The sequence below is a fragment of the Microtus oregoni genome, unplaced genomic scaffold (genome assembly GCF_018167655.1).
Source record: "Microtus oregoni isolate MIOR12 unplaced genomic scaffold, Mior012 000011F_ref0000422, whole genome shotgun sequence".
In the NCBI taxonomy this organism is placed as follows: Eukaryota; Metazoa; Chordata; class Mammalia; order Rodentia; family Cricetidae; genus Microtus; species Microtus oregoni.
Window position 1 is genome coordinate 37,084,221 of NW_024543070.1, and position 17,403 is coordinate 37,101,623.

Sequence of the window (17,403 nt, forward strand, 5' to 3'; positions counted from 1 at the left end):
TCTGTCCATACAGGTATAAGAATCATAGTGAGGGTGTGGAAAAATAACTGAGATGGTATAGTGTTTGCTGCACAAGGATAAGGACCTGAGTTCAGAACCCAAACATCTAAGTAAAGAGTTGGGCATGTTGTGTGTTTGTAATTATAGCACTGGGGAAGCAAAGACAGGAGCCTCATTGTGGCTAGTCTATTTGGTGAACACCAGGTTCAGTGAGTGAGCTGCTCCTAACAATGGGGTCGAGAACAATTGGAGATTACATCTAACCTTCACTTATGCACACCTGATTATATACACACATGCACATGAATACATACACATAAAAAATCATATTGATTTATATGCTACTGTGACTTGAAAGTTGTCATTTCTTTCCCCATTCATACTGATCCTAGAAGCTTCACACTGTTGCTTCCATCTTGAACAGATGAAGGTCCAGGTCACAGGCAATGAGGAGGAAGGTTCCATGGCAGACCTTCTGCTCATCTCCCTCATTAGGTCACCAGTGAAGATTGAAGATGCTCAAGTGAGTCATATCTGTGGCAGCATCCTTCTGTCTGTCCAACCTGGTGCCCAGACTTGAAAGTCATTCCCTGTTCTTGAGGCAAACATTATTTTAATGTTCTGAAAGACTGTGAAGTTCAGAGTTATGTAACTTATTCTAGACATGCATTCTGCAGTCTGTTTAGGACAAATTCACTCTTGTTTTGTTGTTTGTGATAGAATCTTGATAGGTAGCCCAGGTCTAGAAATTACTGTGTAGTCCTGGCTAACCTTGGACTTGTAATGATTCTCATGTCTCTTCCCCCTGAGCATTGGATTATGGATATGTGCCATCATACTGAGCCACCTATGCCAAGTTCATGACCATCTCTCATGTTTTCCTTTTTAGAATGAAACACAGATATTTATTACAATATTTTACCACCAGCAAATAACATGAGTGCACCTAAGTGCACATATCATGATTGTAACTGACTGCACATAACCTGACTGCACATAACCTGACTGCACCTGACTGCACATAACATGACTGCACCTGACTGCACATAACATGACTGCACCTGACTGCACATAACATGACTGCACCTGACTGCACATAACATGACTACACCTGGCTTCATGCTTATGATGTGATTGCACCTGACTACACATAATATGGCTGCACATGTCTGCATACTTATAACATGACTACACATAACATGACTGCACCTGACTGCACATAACATGACTGCACCTTACTGACTGGTATTGATTTTTTAGCTTAACACAGTGGAGTTGAGCATAACACAGATTGGCCATACCTTCATGACAAGAGAAGTTGTGATGCTTAAAGTTTTCTGATTGACTGAATTCTTCCTTAGGCTCCTCCTGATCACTGTATGTATACTTTTTCCAGTCCCTCCCTTCCCAGAGCGTTTGTGACTCTGCCAGTTTTATGATGTCTAACCAAACTTTATCTCTCAAATAAAAAGGCAATGAGCAAACTAAAGCTGGCATCACTTCATAACATGTAAAATCCACCTTTCCTTCGTTCTCAGCCACTCCCAACTTTACTAGACTAGGAGCCTGTCATTAATAGCCTTTCATTAATAGGATTTTAGGCATCAAAATTTTAATAAGCCATTTTCCATAAAGATGTTTTTCTGGCAATCACATGGAAGAAAGAGGTATTCGTGGGATGTTTTTACTTTGGTATCAAACTTTTATAACATTGCTGTTTACCACACAGTGGCGATAAAAGATTACCAAACTGTGGTAACTCAGTTATAACTCAGAGGAAAAAAATAAGCTGATCCCACTGCATTCCTCTACCAGTAGATAAAAGTGAGACAAAAGGTGGTTGGAACGTGAGATATTCTTACACAGAAAACTACCGTGTACTCAACAAACTTACGATGTGTGCATTTTAACTCCATTATATGATATTATTCAGTTTTAAGGGTGAAATATTAAGATGTTTATGGAAGAATTTTCTGCCACTTATCTGTAGGAAGGAAAGCTCCAGGCAGCTAATGTTCTTTCTGTCCCTCCAGTTTACACATCAGAGCTCTTATTTGTATGCACCCAAACTCAACATCTTGCCAGGGGCCACATATCCCTGTGTTCCCTACTAAAGAGGTGACACATGAAGCCTGAAATGCTTGAAATGACAAATATCCCAGCAGGCCAGCCTTCTTCCCCTCCTTCCCTGAGCTCCTGGCAATCTATTTCAACTTGTTTGTGCTTTTTAGGGTGAAGTATGTGTCATGACTGCAGGCAGTGGAGCTAGTGCAGGTCTGCAGACGAGTGTGAGAGGGGACATGCAGTATTCCTAGCCTCTGCACTCAGAACTTCTTCAACAGTTCTGTGATGCCAAGGGGAATTCTGGCAAATAATTACCAAGAAGGGAAAAGAGGATAGGAGATGAGGGGAGGGGAGGGGAGGGGAGGGGAGGGGAGGGGAGGGGAGGGGAGAAAAGAGGAGAGTGGGGGAGAAGAGGAGAAAAGAGGGGAGATGTGGAGGGGAAATGAGGAGGGGATGTGAGGAGAAGGAGAGGGGAAGGCAGGGGAGGGGAGGGCAAGGGAGGGGAGGGGAGGAGAGAGGAAGGGAGGGGAGGGGAGGAGAGACAGAAAGATCTACCACTACAGGTGAGTCTTTCTGTCATCCATGAAGGTATCATTTGGATATATAAATTTATTTTTAAAATCTTGATTTGGGACTTTGTTAAGTGTAACCTTGATGGATTTGTTGAAAGAACAAGTAGTATTTTCAGCATCCACACCAGAAAAGGTCACTGCTCTCAGTCACATGAATAGGATACTCATGTAAATCATGATGCCGTCCACATGGGGACACAGCAATATAAGTCACATACCACTCCTTGAAAATACTCGCTGTTGTAGAAGGAGTGGCAGGCCTCGCCCCACCCCCCGGCTAGCTTAATCCCTGAAATAAGCACACAGAAATTGGATTCATTCAAATGCTGCCTGGCCCATTATCTCCAGCCCCTTATTGGCTAACTCACACTTATTAGTTTAACCCATCTCCATTAATGTGTATCGCCACCTGACTGTGGCTTACTGGCATGAGTCTAACCAGCGGAAGGCCACCCTCCAGGGCAACAACTCGCTGAGCTCACAGCCTCTCTCACATTCGTAAATGTTCGATGGGAATTTACTAATACCTGCTCAGCCTGTGACATCACTGCCTTCCCCGCCTCCCCTGCTCACTCTCCTGAGCTCCCACCAGTGTCATGAGATGAGCCTGCCTGCTAATGCTCACACCTAGAAAGCTTAACCATGTCACAGTGCAACTTCAAACAGTGGCCCAAGGATCTCCCCTTGACCTGTTTGGCTCCAGGAGAGATCTCCTAGGCAACCTTGGCACGGCAATCGGGTTGTACATGTGTAAGATTAGTCACTCCTCTCTCCACCGCCACTCTAGTGGGGGCAGACAGAAGCTCCACAGTCTCCTGTCTTCTAACTCCTTCCTAACACTCCAACCAAGACTTAAATATCATTGCTGCAACTAGATGATAAAATCTCAATTGTAAGAAGAAATAGCAAACATGAATGCAAATAACATTTTTCCAAAAATCTATAACAAATAGTGAATTGGGAGGTTTAAAATCAAACTGACAGATTGAGGCTATGGATGCAGCCAATTCAGATAATTCTTTGAAAAAATACATTTTTTTTTGCACAACAAAGGGAAAAGAATAGAATTGACCCATTTCCATAAAACTTCAGAAGACATTTTATTCAAACAACAGTGGGTTGTCTATACCCTATGGTGTCTTCCTCGGAGAAGAAATGCCCTGCCCTGCTTATACCAGTAATGATTTTAAAAGAAACTTTCCAAATTAAAAATGTAGCAATGACTCATTTATTTACATTTTTATTATAATAGATGTGGTTTATTTTATTTTTCATCCTAAGGCAAATATTGCTCAATGTCCCCCCTCCCCTTGGTTGTTTTTTGCTTTTTGAGACAAGGTCTCACAGTGTAGCTTAAGCCAGCCTTGAACTTGCTAAAGATCCTTCTCTCTCTGCTTCCTGAGTTCTGAGAGTCCAGCACTGGCACATGGGCTGTGTGTCCTCTGGGAGTATCTTTTTGTGGGCACACAGAAGCCAGGCTCTGACGGGTAAAGGAGAGGACACAGAAGCCAGGCTCTGATGGGTAAATGTTGCTGCACACAGAAATAAGGGGTCTGATGGAGAAATTTGGGGAACAGGAAAAACGTTTGCTCCCTGAAGCTTCCCATCCGAGAGTTAAGTCAATTTTGTACAGAAATTCAGCCAATGTCACTAAAATATGGAAAGCATTTTATGTTAAACGTTGTGACTTTTAAAATTTCCCGGATTCAAAGCTAAGGTAATTTGGACTAATTAATCCCTCTGAGTGCCGTTTCCTCCTGTTTAAACAATCAACAAAATGCTTCCCCTCCTTTCCCTCAGCAAAGCAAGAGTTGAGCAGTTTTCTGTGAGTGTGCTGGCCATTTTTGTGCACTCTTCCAGGGACTGGCTGACCTGGAGTATGTGCTATGAGACACACACAGCCTGTCAATTTCTGGGACAATGAAGCAGGATAGTGGTCCCTCCTCTCGGGATGCCCATCACCCCCCAGCCAGCACTGTGAACGGCTGCTTGGGAGTGTTAGAGACTGGACTGTGCACATTTCTGATCCCACACGCCTTTGAACACCCTTCAGAGCACAGGAAAACCACAGCAGCAGGGCGAGTCTGACACTTATCTGAAAATCGGACGCAGTCTGGCCAGAGAATTCTGGCATCCAGCTTCACAGTGCAGTGTAGTGAAGCAGGATGGGCCTGGAAGAGAGTGGGATAGATCCCCAAACAGAAACGCTGCCCCAGAGTTATCTCGCCTCCACAATTCCTGCAACTCTTAAATTATTTAGCACAGAAAAATATTACCTTGCAGTTGGCCTTTGGAGGATGCTAGCAAGTGTAAGAAACTAAAAGCGTTAATTTAAAAAGAAGTGAAAGAAATTCTGGGGTAGTAGGATAGACAAATGACCTCATCCAGAGGATGCTGACACCACCATCCAGTAGGGTCAATCGAGGAGGAAGTTAGGTTTTGTTTGCTGTCCCAGGCAACATATTTAGATGTCAAAAGTGTTAGTAATAGTCAGGGGGCATAATTGCTCCCATCTGTGTCATTTTCTTAGCAAAGACCATCTCTAGGTAAAGTTCTCCAGGAAATTTTACCTGTCATGACACTGGCCGTAACTATCAAATATTCCCTGCACTGAAAAGAGGCCACTCAACTGAACAGACTATATGTGTTACGTTTATTATGCAAGGAGCAGGTGGGGAACCACCACAGAAACAGGTGAAATGTGAGCCCCCAGCTGTGTCTGTCAAAGCGGGTAAACCTAAACATCATTGCCCTTTCCATGTCCCCCTGAACCCACCTGCTGTGCACACGGTGCCCCCTGCATTTCCAATGCAGCCTTTGCTGTATCATTGCAAAACCAGCACCTCTAACTGAGCACCAAAGAAAGATTTTTACCAGAACGTAGAGCTTTTGGTTTGGGCATTCAGATCAGATATGTTCTCCTCCCTCTGGTGTCTTCGTGTGTCTCTGAGAGATGGCCTACTTCAGCCACTTCAGAAGTCCAGTCAGCCCAGAAAGAGCCGCGCCTTCCCGGCAGCTGACTGTGATCACTGCAGCAGTGTAGGCTCAAACACAGCTTCCATGTAATCAACACTAACCTGTGTTTGTTTCCCTGCTCTTCTTTGTTGTCAAAGTGTTGCCAGACACATCTATACATCAAGTGGACTAGAAAATAAGCAGTTTTTCTAGTAAAGCAGTCACCTCGGTTTGTATAGGACAGTTGGTTTTTTTTAAAAAAAAAATAAGATTACAAAGCGCTCTGCAGTGGCTGAGAGCGATAACTCAATAACCACCCACCTCATCTGTCTTTCCTGATTTTCTTTGTTCAGCCATTAAACGTGAGCTTACCTGAAACACTGAGACCCGAAGCTTTGATGTAGCTCGATGTGAGGGGAAAACAAGTGTGGTGAAGATTATTTTAAAATGAAAAACAAAATTCTGGGGCTGGTGGGAATAAAAACTGTCTTGACATCTCAAGGAATAAAACAAAGCTCACCTCTGGCCTCCTATAGTCTGTGCCACAAGCTAATAAAACGGCCATTGAGAGGAAGAGAGGAAGGGCAATCAAATGTCCTTGCTCTCTGCAGATGAAAATCTGGGTAGGATTGTGTGTCCATTAGCCAGATAAATGACACCCAAAATGAGCAAACTCAAACTTCAGAAGCAGAGCCTCTGACTTTGCATGGACACCTCAACCCTGTTCTCTCATACATTAAATTAACCTGTAATTAATAATAAAACTCCAAATTTAATATAGATTCCAATAATTCATTTTTTAAAAGTAAACTAACCCAGGAAAAATAAGTTTTTTGGTTGTTTCTTTTTAATTAGTTACTGAACTTTGCTGTTAGATCTTTGGAGGACAACTGATACTGACCACAAATGGTAGTTTTCTGAATGCTGCTGACTGAAGCGTAGACCTCAGTTGATGGTTCTACGGGCCTGAACACCTGACAAACTCTAGCTCTAAATGACAACCTAGACACGGGTTACTATTATGATTCTGTGTATGTGTGTATGTATGTATGTGTATGATTGTGTATGATTGCGTATGTGTTTATTGTATGTTTGTGTATGTATATGCATGTGTATATATATGCATGTTTGTGCGTATGTGTATGCATGTATGTATATGTCTACATGCATGTGTGTATATGTGTATATGTATGTATGCATATGTATATATGTGCATGTATATGTTTGTGTATGTATGTGTATTATGTGTGTGTGGTATGTATGTATATGCACAGAAATGTGTAAGACAGAGGTTGATGTCAAGTGTCCTCTTTAGTCATTCCTCACCACAGGTTCTCAGACACTGGGTCTCACTGACGCCAGAGGGTCCGGCATTCAGCTGGGCTGGCTGACCAGCAAACACCAGTCTTCCCCTGTCTATGTTTCTTCCAACCCTGGTATTGTAGATGCGAGTCACTGCGTGCAGATTTTTATGTGGGTTCTAGTGGCTCAAACTCAGGTTTCCATGCTCTGGGAGTGAGCACGTTACTGACTGAACTATCTCGAGAATCCCTGGAGTACTTTTCAAAATGAAAATATGTTAATCTACAGAGATGGCACTTTCACTTCACTCCTGAAAATAACAAGCTTTGTTCTTTACATGATTAAAAGACATGTTTAGACACTAAAATGGTCAGTGTATTTATAGGTCTAATTTAGCACACCACCTTAGAGGGGATAGGGACTTACGGGCACCCTTTTCTGATAATTGAGTACCACACAGTCTCCTTCAAGACCTCCCAGTAGGGCTTCCCTTTTAAAGATTCTACCCCCGGTCAATGGTGCAGAGAAAGGCTTTCACACAGACCTTTGGACAATACATCAAAAAACACCAGCTATTTTCTTGTCTGTGTAGTTGGGACCTGGGCTGGAATGACTGGAATATCGTGGCATTAGTCATGTACTGTGTAGGGAACACCCAATACATGGAAGCCATACATAGCTAACTCAAGCCCCTTCATAGTGTGGTAATCTCAACACAGCCCCGTTCTTTTCTACTGTGTTCTCCTTCTCCCAGGGAAAGCTGTCAAAGATGAAGGAAATCAAAGTTCCCTGATCCTTAATGTCTCGGCCTAGAGTTCAGCAAAGAATTATTTATGCCAATGTTTATTGTTTGACAAGGTAGGACAGACTAGAGACAAAAAGTTCAACTCTGCCCTTTATGTATAGTCATTTTATTGAGGAAAAGAAAAAATATATATTACTGTAAGTGATTTTAATTTTACCAAAGAATTCATTCTTGTTTCTTCTATACAAAGAACACTCCAAAGACATTTGGACTACTATGTCCTTTAAAAATGATTATTCGTGGAGCATTTTGTAGAAACAAGTTTATTTCAGAGAGGGAGGCACAAGCGCCCTATCTGCCTTAGTCAGCAGCTGAAATTTGGGTTATTAAAACTTGCGTTCTCGTTTTGCAGTGTTATTTAAGACCTGGCAGCGGCTGGGTGTTTGCTTTTGCCAATCTGACTTCAACATCTAAAGATCTTCCAAAAAACCTTCTCTGCCAAGAAGTTACTAGCTCAGAATGAGATTCTGAATAACAAAAGGGTTAGTGAAGGATTTACCCAGGCCAGTGCTGGGGGCACTGAAAGGGACTGTGTCTTGTCACATTAATTGTGTGCTTGTCACATGGATCTAAATGGGAAGCAATTCTGCACTTGAGGATCTCCAAGACAACCTGAAACGGTTGTTCCTCATACAGAATTCTGCTATTTCCTGACAGAAAATTCAGCACCAGGAAAAAAACCCTTCATGTATTTCATTCTTTCTCCATACTATGACGGATGGCAGAGCCCGGGGCTGGGGAGTGCAGATGGAGCATCAACTCTGCCAACGCAGATGGTCAACCGCAGAGGCCCAGATCTATCTGTATCGATATGTTTCTGAAGAGCCAGTTTTCCTATCTTAGTACACACTGTCTGGATTCTCAGCCCTCAATGTGTCCATAATGACTCTCTCTGCCGAAGCATCCTAGCAACGTATCAACTAACCAAATAGGCAGACAACAGAACAAGTGGAGATTATCCAAAGCTGCAGGAGGGCAGTAAAGATCTGCCACCATACAGAGTGTCACCATCAGTGTTTGTTGAAGCCAGGGCCATCCCAACAGCAACATGAATCCAGGCATAAATGCTAAAACAAAGTCCTTGGCCCCTTGGTCCTATTCACTGAACAGAAGCGCTGCAATTGCTGACATTACCTAAATACTTTTGGACCAACTGCATTTAAATTGGCCTAGTTAAGCATCTCTGTTTCTACCCTTGCAATATATTACTTAAAAGATTTCATATCCTTGTGAGAACAGTTTCTTTTGAGTCATTACCTATTGAATGGAGAGAGAGTTGAATGTTCAAGGTCACTCATTCGCTTATGCCATAGGGTGGGATGCTCTAAGCGGATCTCACTTTGCCTCTGCAGCACAGCCTATTGCCGAGAGCTCCACACCTGTCACCCACTCCAGATGAGATTTACTGTGGTAACTCACAGAGATGAGGACGCTTACCTGGAGTATCTGCTTCACAGCGTCAGCACACGAGTGGCTGAGCAGGGCTGCTCAACCAGAGCCTGGCTTAGCCTGCATTGTGAGTCTCAGTCCATACTGGGCTACAAAGTTGTTGTAAGAGGAACGAGGCGGGCTGCGTCCCTGGCACCCGACCAGCCTACGTCCATCCTGGGTCAGAGCTTCATCGCGTGTATCTGCCCAGGAGCGGGGAGCATGGCGTCTCTCTGAGCTCACTTCCTCTTTCTCCCAGCATTCTGTTCTGTTTACTCCTCCCACCTATGTTTTAACCTATGAGGGCCAAGCAGTTTCTTTATTGCTTAACCAATGAAATCAACAGATTGATAGACACTCCCACATCACAAAGTGACACCCTGGCTGCAAATTCGGCAAGAAGTTAAATTTTGAGAAGGAAGCTATCTGGGAATGCAAATATGCACAACACACAAGTTATGCTTGTTATACAACACACAAGATATGCAAATATGAAAAGGGCCATGTATAAAATAGTACTATATACAGTGAGTACATAGAATGAAAACAATATTTTAAACTGAAAAATTAGAAAACAAAAAATTATTTGCTGAAAAAATTAAAAAAATAAATCCTGAATCTTAAAGTAGTTTATGATTGGTGTTTGGTTTTTTAGTGTTTATTTCTTACTATTATGTGAATGTGACTGTAGATACCAGCAGACACATGGAAGTCAGAGGGTGACTTGGTAGGAATGGTGACTCTGTCCAGCTGTCTGTGGATTGGGGGGATCAAACTTAAGTCACCACCTTTCAGGGTAAGCAATCACTGACACCTTAGTGGTTGACCTCAAACTCTCAATCCTCCCTGCTCAGCCTCCCACATGCTGGGGTCAGTCCTCCCCACTCAGCCTCCAACATGCTGGGGTCAGTCCTCCCTGCCCAGCCTCCCACATGCTGGAGTCAGTCCTCCCCACTCAGCCTCCCACATGCTGGTGTCAATCCTCCCCACTCAGCCTCCCACGTGTTAGGGTCAGTCCTCTCCACTCAGCCTCCCACGTGCTGGGGTCAATCTTCCCCACTCAGCCTCCCACATGCTGGGGTCAGTCCTCCCTACTCAGCCTCCCACATGCTGGGGTCAATCCTCCCCACTCAGCCTCCCACGTGTTAGGGTCAGTCCTCCCCACTCAGCCTCCCACATGCTGGGGTCAGTCCTCCCCACTCAGCCTCCCACATGCTGAAGTCAGTCCTCCCCACTCAGCCTCCCACATGCTGAAGTCAGTCCTCCCCACTCAGCCTCCCACATGCTGGAGTCAGTCCTCCCCACTCAGCTTCCCACGTGTTAGGGTCAGTCCTCCCCACTCAGCCTCCCACATGCTGAAGTCAGTCCTCCCCACTCAGCCTCCCACATGCTGAAGTCGGTCCTCCCCACTCAGCCTCCCACATGCTGGAGTCAGTCCTCCCCACTCAGCTTCCCACGTGTTAGGGTCAGTCCTCTCCACTCAGCCTTCCTCATGCTGGGGTCAGTCCTCCTCACTCAGCCTCCCACGTGCTGGGGTCAGTCCTCCCCACTCAGCCTCCCACGTGCTGAAGTCAGTCCTCCCCACTCAGCCTCCCACGTGCTGGGGTCAGTCCTCCCCACTCAGCCTCCCACGTGCTGGGGTCAGTCCTCCCCACTCAGCCTCCCACATGCTGGGGTCAGTCCTCCCCACTCAGCCTCCCACATGCTGGGGTCAGTCCTCCCCACTCAGCCTCCCATGTGCTGGAGTTATTGGCATGCACCACTATACCCAACGTAACTCAGGACAGTAAAAAGCATTTCAACAAACCAACGTGTATTTAGAAGATACGGCATGAAAATAGCCAAGTAATTAACTAAAACAGAAAGTCTCTTTTCTCTAAGGAACATGAAGGAAGCAAGGCAGAAACTTTCAAAGACTAAACTTTACTTGTACTAGATGAAGCCGTTGGCTTTGACTATGACAAGAATCATCTGTTACTCGATAGTACTTGGCACGGATTGCCTGTGCAGAGGAACTCTTACAGATACACTGTTCTCCACAGCTCAGGGACAGAGCATTATCAACTTCGCTATGCAGTGCACGTAGGACTCCACCCTTACAATGATCCTATGACGTAGGTACTCATTTTACCCCTGGTTCTAAAAGGACACATTCTAACCTCGAGGAAATTAAGTGATGTGGTCAACATCTAATGAGGACTATGTGCTTGAGCCGCAGGGCCAAGCTCTTCGCTGCTCTAAAAGATTATCTTGGTCACCACGAATAGTAAACTCAAGCAAGAGAGAAAATCCCGCGACTCATATTTCAACTCTGCCGTCCACTAACTTGAACCTTGTACATGTTACAGAAAGATTCACAACCCATTTTCAACACAGGAAAAGTGAGATAACAATCTATGCAATGTGTTATTGGGAAGATTAAACTAGATATATTGAAGGGTTAAGAGATCACCAACATAATCCATGGTAGGTACTCAGTAGACGCTAAATCACATCCAGCACTCCAGAATCTAAAGTTCCTTTATGAGGTTGTGCTCCTGAAGCATCGTGCTTAGGCATATGACAATAAAATAAACAGTCCATTCATCCCCCAAACAGTGCGTTGTTAATACATTGCAGAGGTTCAATAAGAGGGGGTGGGAGATTCATGCAGATAACCCTCAAGACTGATCTTGTATGGCTTGAGACTATTTCAACCCTTACTTCTTCAGACTGCCTCACCCCAACTGTATTTTGTCCCCATCTTATTTATGTGACTTTGGTGGTTTGGCCAAGTTAAACCTCTTCGTGACTCAGATTTGTTTTTATCTTGAAAACGGTTACAATATCTGTAAGTCTCATAATACTAAGAATAAAATTAATGAATCCTTATAATATGCTGACTGCAATGGCAGGCACACGGTCACTGGTTCAAAACAGTAACGGCCATTTTTAATGTGACTCTAACAAAAACCCTATAGTGTGATCACTTTGAAACAGGAATGAAACAAAGTCCCACCTCTTTGTGGATATTGTGTTTTTGTTTGGGGTGGAGGTCTCACATATCCCAAGCTGTCCTTTCAGACTTTTTATGTTGCCAAGAAAGAACTTGACCTTGTAATTTTCCAGCCTGAGTTCCCAAGTTCTAGGATTGCAGAGGAGAGCCTCCTTGCCCAGACTGTGCATTGTTGAGGATGAAACCCAGACCTTCTGGTATACTAGGCAAGAACTCTGCCTACACAACTACGTCTCCAGACCTAGATCCTTTTTTCAGCTGAAAAATCAGAGTGAAAAAAATGAATGATGATTAGATAGTAAATAAATGTTGTCCATAGGCACACCCTTAAATGTATATGCGCGCGCGCGCGCGAGAGAGAGAGAGAGAGAGAGAGAGAGAGAGAGAGAGAGAGAGAGAGAGAGTAAAAAGACTTGCTGTGCTCTCTCCTCAGTGCTGCAGAGTTCCCAGGAAGACACAGTTAAGATGTAAGTCAGTTATACAACCCCAAAGTCCACTTTCCTTCTCCTAAGCCTTGCTGTTTCCTATTCCCACTGCTAAGCCATGATGTTTCCTGCAGGAGGAGACTAAGGAAATCTCGAGCTTAGGAAATTTTCATACACTGACAGTCAACACAGAAATAATTTTGAAATATTTTAAAACATTGATAGACTGTTTTGAACTCTGATTCCCCAAATCCATGCTCTGAGGGTGAGTTTTCTTGTAAATATGGCAGTACAACGGTTAAGACAATGTGGGGACCAGGGCTTTGGGCCTGTTTCTTATAAACCAGCTAGCATTTTAACCTACTCACACTGGCAATGAGTCTAGGCATTTGAAGTAAGTCATCTCAGACCCCTTCCTCCCCAAATCCATGGGAGATAAGTGGGATTTAAATCCCACTTCCTTTAACTTCTTCTGAATGCAGACATATACAAAGATAACAGATTCTACAAAAATATTGCCATTTTCCCATTATAGTCTTGGTGAAGCATAATTGCCATTCCAAGCACCAGGAATTAGCATTTTATTATCTGGAAAATATTAACCCCCCCCATACACACAGACACACACACACACACACCTTTTGTTAAAGAAGTAGCACGAACACAGTAATTTTCCTTGTCACGAGCCTATGCTTTCCTCATAGTGCTTTTTGCCAAAGAAACATCAGACATAAATGAACATTCTCAGGTATCCTAGCAACCGGATGTGATTAATAATTCCTCTCAGAGCAGGGCAGATAAAATGCCTTAGAGTAAAGGCGAACTCCGAACTGGCTCCTGAGAAATTGGTCGCGCGGTGAGGGAAGGTTGATAAGATTCCATGACAGACTATTATACGCAGATGGAAGCAGATAGGAGAGAGAACACAGTTTAGGGAGGAGAGTGTATCTAAGCATGAAATTACAGCATACATGGGCACACTGTCCCCTACATACACACATCTCTAGAGAACGTATGTGTGCTTGTGTGTGCATATATGTGATCCACAAAAACATATGCAAATAATTTCCTTTTCCTCAGGAGTGATGAGAATCACAGAGTTGGGACATTTAGTGACCCTATTCGTTACTGCTGACACACTCTGGAAGTGCTGGTTATGTGCCTGTGGCCAAACCAGATCACAACAAGCAACTGTGATTTAAAGGCATCTATACTGAAGCCCTGAATATATACTATAAATTGATGTATAGTGGATGTTTCTCTGTGCAACAAAACAAACACAAAGGCTTTGAACGGCAACAAAGATCAATGTACATTAATAGTCATAAGATTTCAAATTTTCAGGTGGGTGGTGGTGGCATGCACCTTTAATCCCAGCACTAGGGATGCTGAGGCAGGCAGGCAGATCTCTGAGTTTGAGGTCATCCTGGTCCACAAGAGCTAGTTCCAGGATAGGCTCCAAAGCTACAGAGAAACCTTGTCTCACCCACACACACACACCAAATTCAAATTTTATTGTTCAATTAAGTACATTTTCTCATATAAGAGAAAAGTTTTACCCTGCAAATTCAATTTTTATGAGCTGATGATCCATTTTTATTCCTCACAGGTGGAAAACGGCATCTCGGTTTACATAGAAATAAGATGCAAAGCACAGTCTGTTGCTTTTAAACCAGACTGTGATCAAATAAAGCCTAACTAGGACAGGATGCCTGCTCGTTATTCTGAAAGCCTCTCTGTTATTTTATCACCCACTTTTCTAATAGAATAGTTATCTAGGCTGTCAGTTATAATATAAATACCTGCTAAGAGCTATATTCTGATGGTGCGTTTGCTAAAGCTGAGAGGCACTAAAACCAGCTTCATGCTTTTTCATGTTTCTGGATAGGTGAGATCTTCTGGGGCCCTCTGGCTGCCAGTGCCATCCAAAGTGCCAGTGTTTAAGGCAGAGTCAGAGGACTTACTGTTATCTGAGCATCAGCCATGCTCCGAGTTAGAGCCTGTGCTATAAATGAAGAGCTAGGGGTGCACGAGAAAAGGGCCTCAGATGACTGACCTCATCCTCACAGGACTATTATGTGCACTGGGCTCCAAGGGTGAGCAAGACTCTGAACGCAGGAATTGTAAAGCACAGCATTCCAGGAAGTAGAAATGGCAAAATATGGAAGCTCTTGAGAGGAGGGAAGTGAAAGCCCATATAGAGGAAGAGTGTAGGGACTCCGGAGAGAGAGGTGCTGGGGCGACCTAGGTTTGTGTTGGATGTCTGAGTAGGACCACCTGCCAGGAAGCAATGGCTTTGGAGACTATAATAATCATCACTGTGGACTTGGGTTATGCTACAGCAGAAGCCACAGGCTGAGGTTTCCACTTGACTTGAAACCTAGGTAGACTTTGGGTCTGAGATGTAGATTGCAGACGAATTTTTTTGCTCCGAAAACAAACAATGAGAGAATATAAGATAAGATCATCCACTCAGCACAAGACAAAGAGACCAAAAAGTCAGTGGGTTGTCTCCTTGCAAGCATGCAAGCCTAGTTTCCCTTGCTCAATGTAATTTGTCTTATGGACTTTATCTTTGTAATTTTAAGAGCAGTGTATATACAACTAAAATAGAATCTAATGGTTGTTTCCTATGGTAGATCTGCTAGTGGTCTTTTTTATTGATTTTTATTGATATCTACATTTTTCTCTTTTCTTCTCCCTACATCTTCCCTCCCCTTAAACCCACTCCCAAGGTCCCCATGCTCCCAATTTACTCAGGAGGTCTTGTCTTTTTCTACTTTCCATGTAGATTAAATCCATGCATGCCTCTCTTAGAGTCCTCATTGTTGCCTAGGTTCTCTGAAATTGTGAATTGGAGGCTGGTTTTCTTTGATTTGTGTTTTAAAGCCACTTATGAGTGAGTACATGTGATAATTGTCTATCTGGGCCTGGGTCACCTCACTCAAAATGATATTGTCTAGCTCCATTCATTTGCCTGCATATTTCAAGATGTTGTTATTTTTTTCTGCTGTGTAGTACTCCATTGTGTAAATGTATCACATTTTCCTTATCCATTCTTCTGTCAAGGGACATTTATGTAGTTTCCAGATTCTGACTATGACAAACAATGCTATTATGAACATAGTTGAGCACATGTCTTTGTGGCACAGTTGAGCATCCTTCGGATATATACCCAAAAATGACATTGCTGGGTCTTGAGGAAGGTTGTTTCCTAATTTTCTGAGAAATTGCCACACTGACATCCAAAGGGACTGTACCAGCTTACATTCCCACCAGCAATGCAGGAGAAGGTGTAGCAGAAAGAGCATGAGGCCAGTCAATCACAAGTCAGAGGGGGGAGAACAGCAAGTGGTCCCAGACAATAAAGCTTCAAAGCTCCCATCCCTACTCCCAGCCCCTCCCACCATCCACTGGGGAGTGTTCAAATGAAGAAACTCAAAAGTGACATTCCTCATTCAAATCTAATCATGGGCCCAGGACTCCCATGAACTTGCATCTAAGACCCAAGTCAGAACCAGAGACATCTAAGTTCCTGACTCTGGCTAGCGACCAGGTTGTTTGGGTCTCTGGGTTGCTAATGTCTACTGTTATGAGCTTTGATCCTCATTGGATGTTGACTTCTCTGTTCAATATCACGTGAAACTTTCCATAGGACTGTGCAGTTATCCTCATACAAGTTTTCTGACTTCCTCCAGAGAAAGGGTATCAAGAGACAGAAAGATAGAAACTGCGGGTTTTATACCCAGCCGTGGAAGTCACATACTACCATTTCTACAAAATCCTTTTTCTACAAGTCCGTCTAGTTCAGTGGTGAGAGAGACTTCAAAGGAGCATGAAGAGGGAAGAGACGGATCACTGAGGATACCATTATTGCCTTAAACACACTCACTTTATGTATAAAAGCCACTTATGAGTGAGTACATATGATATTCGTCTTTCTGGGTCTGGGTTACCTCACTCAACAAGATGTTTTCTAGCTCCATCCATTTTCCTGCAAATTTCAAGGTGTCATTTTTTTATGCTTTGTAGTACTCCATTGTGTAAATGTACCACATTTTCCTTATCCATTCTTCAGTCGAGGGGCATTTAGGCTGTTTCCAGGTTCTGGCTATGGCAAATAATGCTTCTATGAACATAATTGAGCACATGTCCTTGTGGCACGATTGAGTATCCTTTGGGTATATACCAAAAGTGGTATTACTGGGTCCTGAGGAAAGTTGTTTCCTAATTTTCTGAGAAATCACCACACTGATATCCAAAGGGGTTGTACCAGCTTGCATTCCCACCAGCAATGCAGAAGTGTTCCCAGCCTACAAATCACAATCCCAGGGAACCTAGACAACAATGAGGACCCTAAGAGAGACATACATGGATCTAATCTACATGTGAAATAGAAAAAGATAAGATCTCCTGAGTAAACTGGGAGCATGGGGACCTTGGGAGAGGGTTGAAGGGAAGGGGAAAGACAGTGAGGGGAGCAGAGAAAACTGTAGAGCTAAATAAAATCAATAAAAAAAATCCATAAAAACACACTCACTTTGAAATTGGGATTTATTGAAATTCATTCTAGTAGAAATTAAAGAATCTTCAAAGTCTTGCTATTTTACAAATATTGCTAAGTAAAGTTTTGCATAAAAAATTTTAATAAGTGCATGAAAATATTATACACTTGGGAGTACTAGATGCCTCATACTGTATAAAACTTACAAAAGGTAACATACGCCCCACTTGGTAACAAATGAGGCCTTTAAGTGGACTGTTCATGCTATTTGTCTGTTTGAATCATTGAAACAAATTGCAACCAACAAATCTTCTGGAAATAGTCCAAATGAAAATAATTAATCAATGTGCCAA

The 17,403-nt window shown here is 43.2% G+C and overlaps 1 protein-coding gene across 1 annotated transcript in view; it reads left to right on the forward strand.

The window, feature by feature from the left end:
* Positions 1-424: 424 nt before the first annotated feature.
* Positions 425-17,403, forward strand: part of LOC121453194 (carbohydrate sulfotransferase 9-like) — a 161,329-nt gene continuing 144,350 nt past the window's right edge. The window contains exon 1 of the mRNA XM_041659726.1: positions 425-523. Coding sequence (XP_041515660.1) covers positions 425-523 — 99 coding nt within the window. The remainder of the gene's footprint in view (positions 524-17,403) is intronic.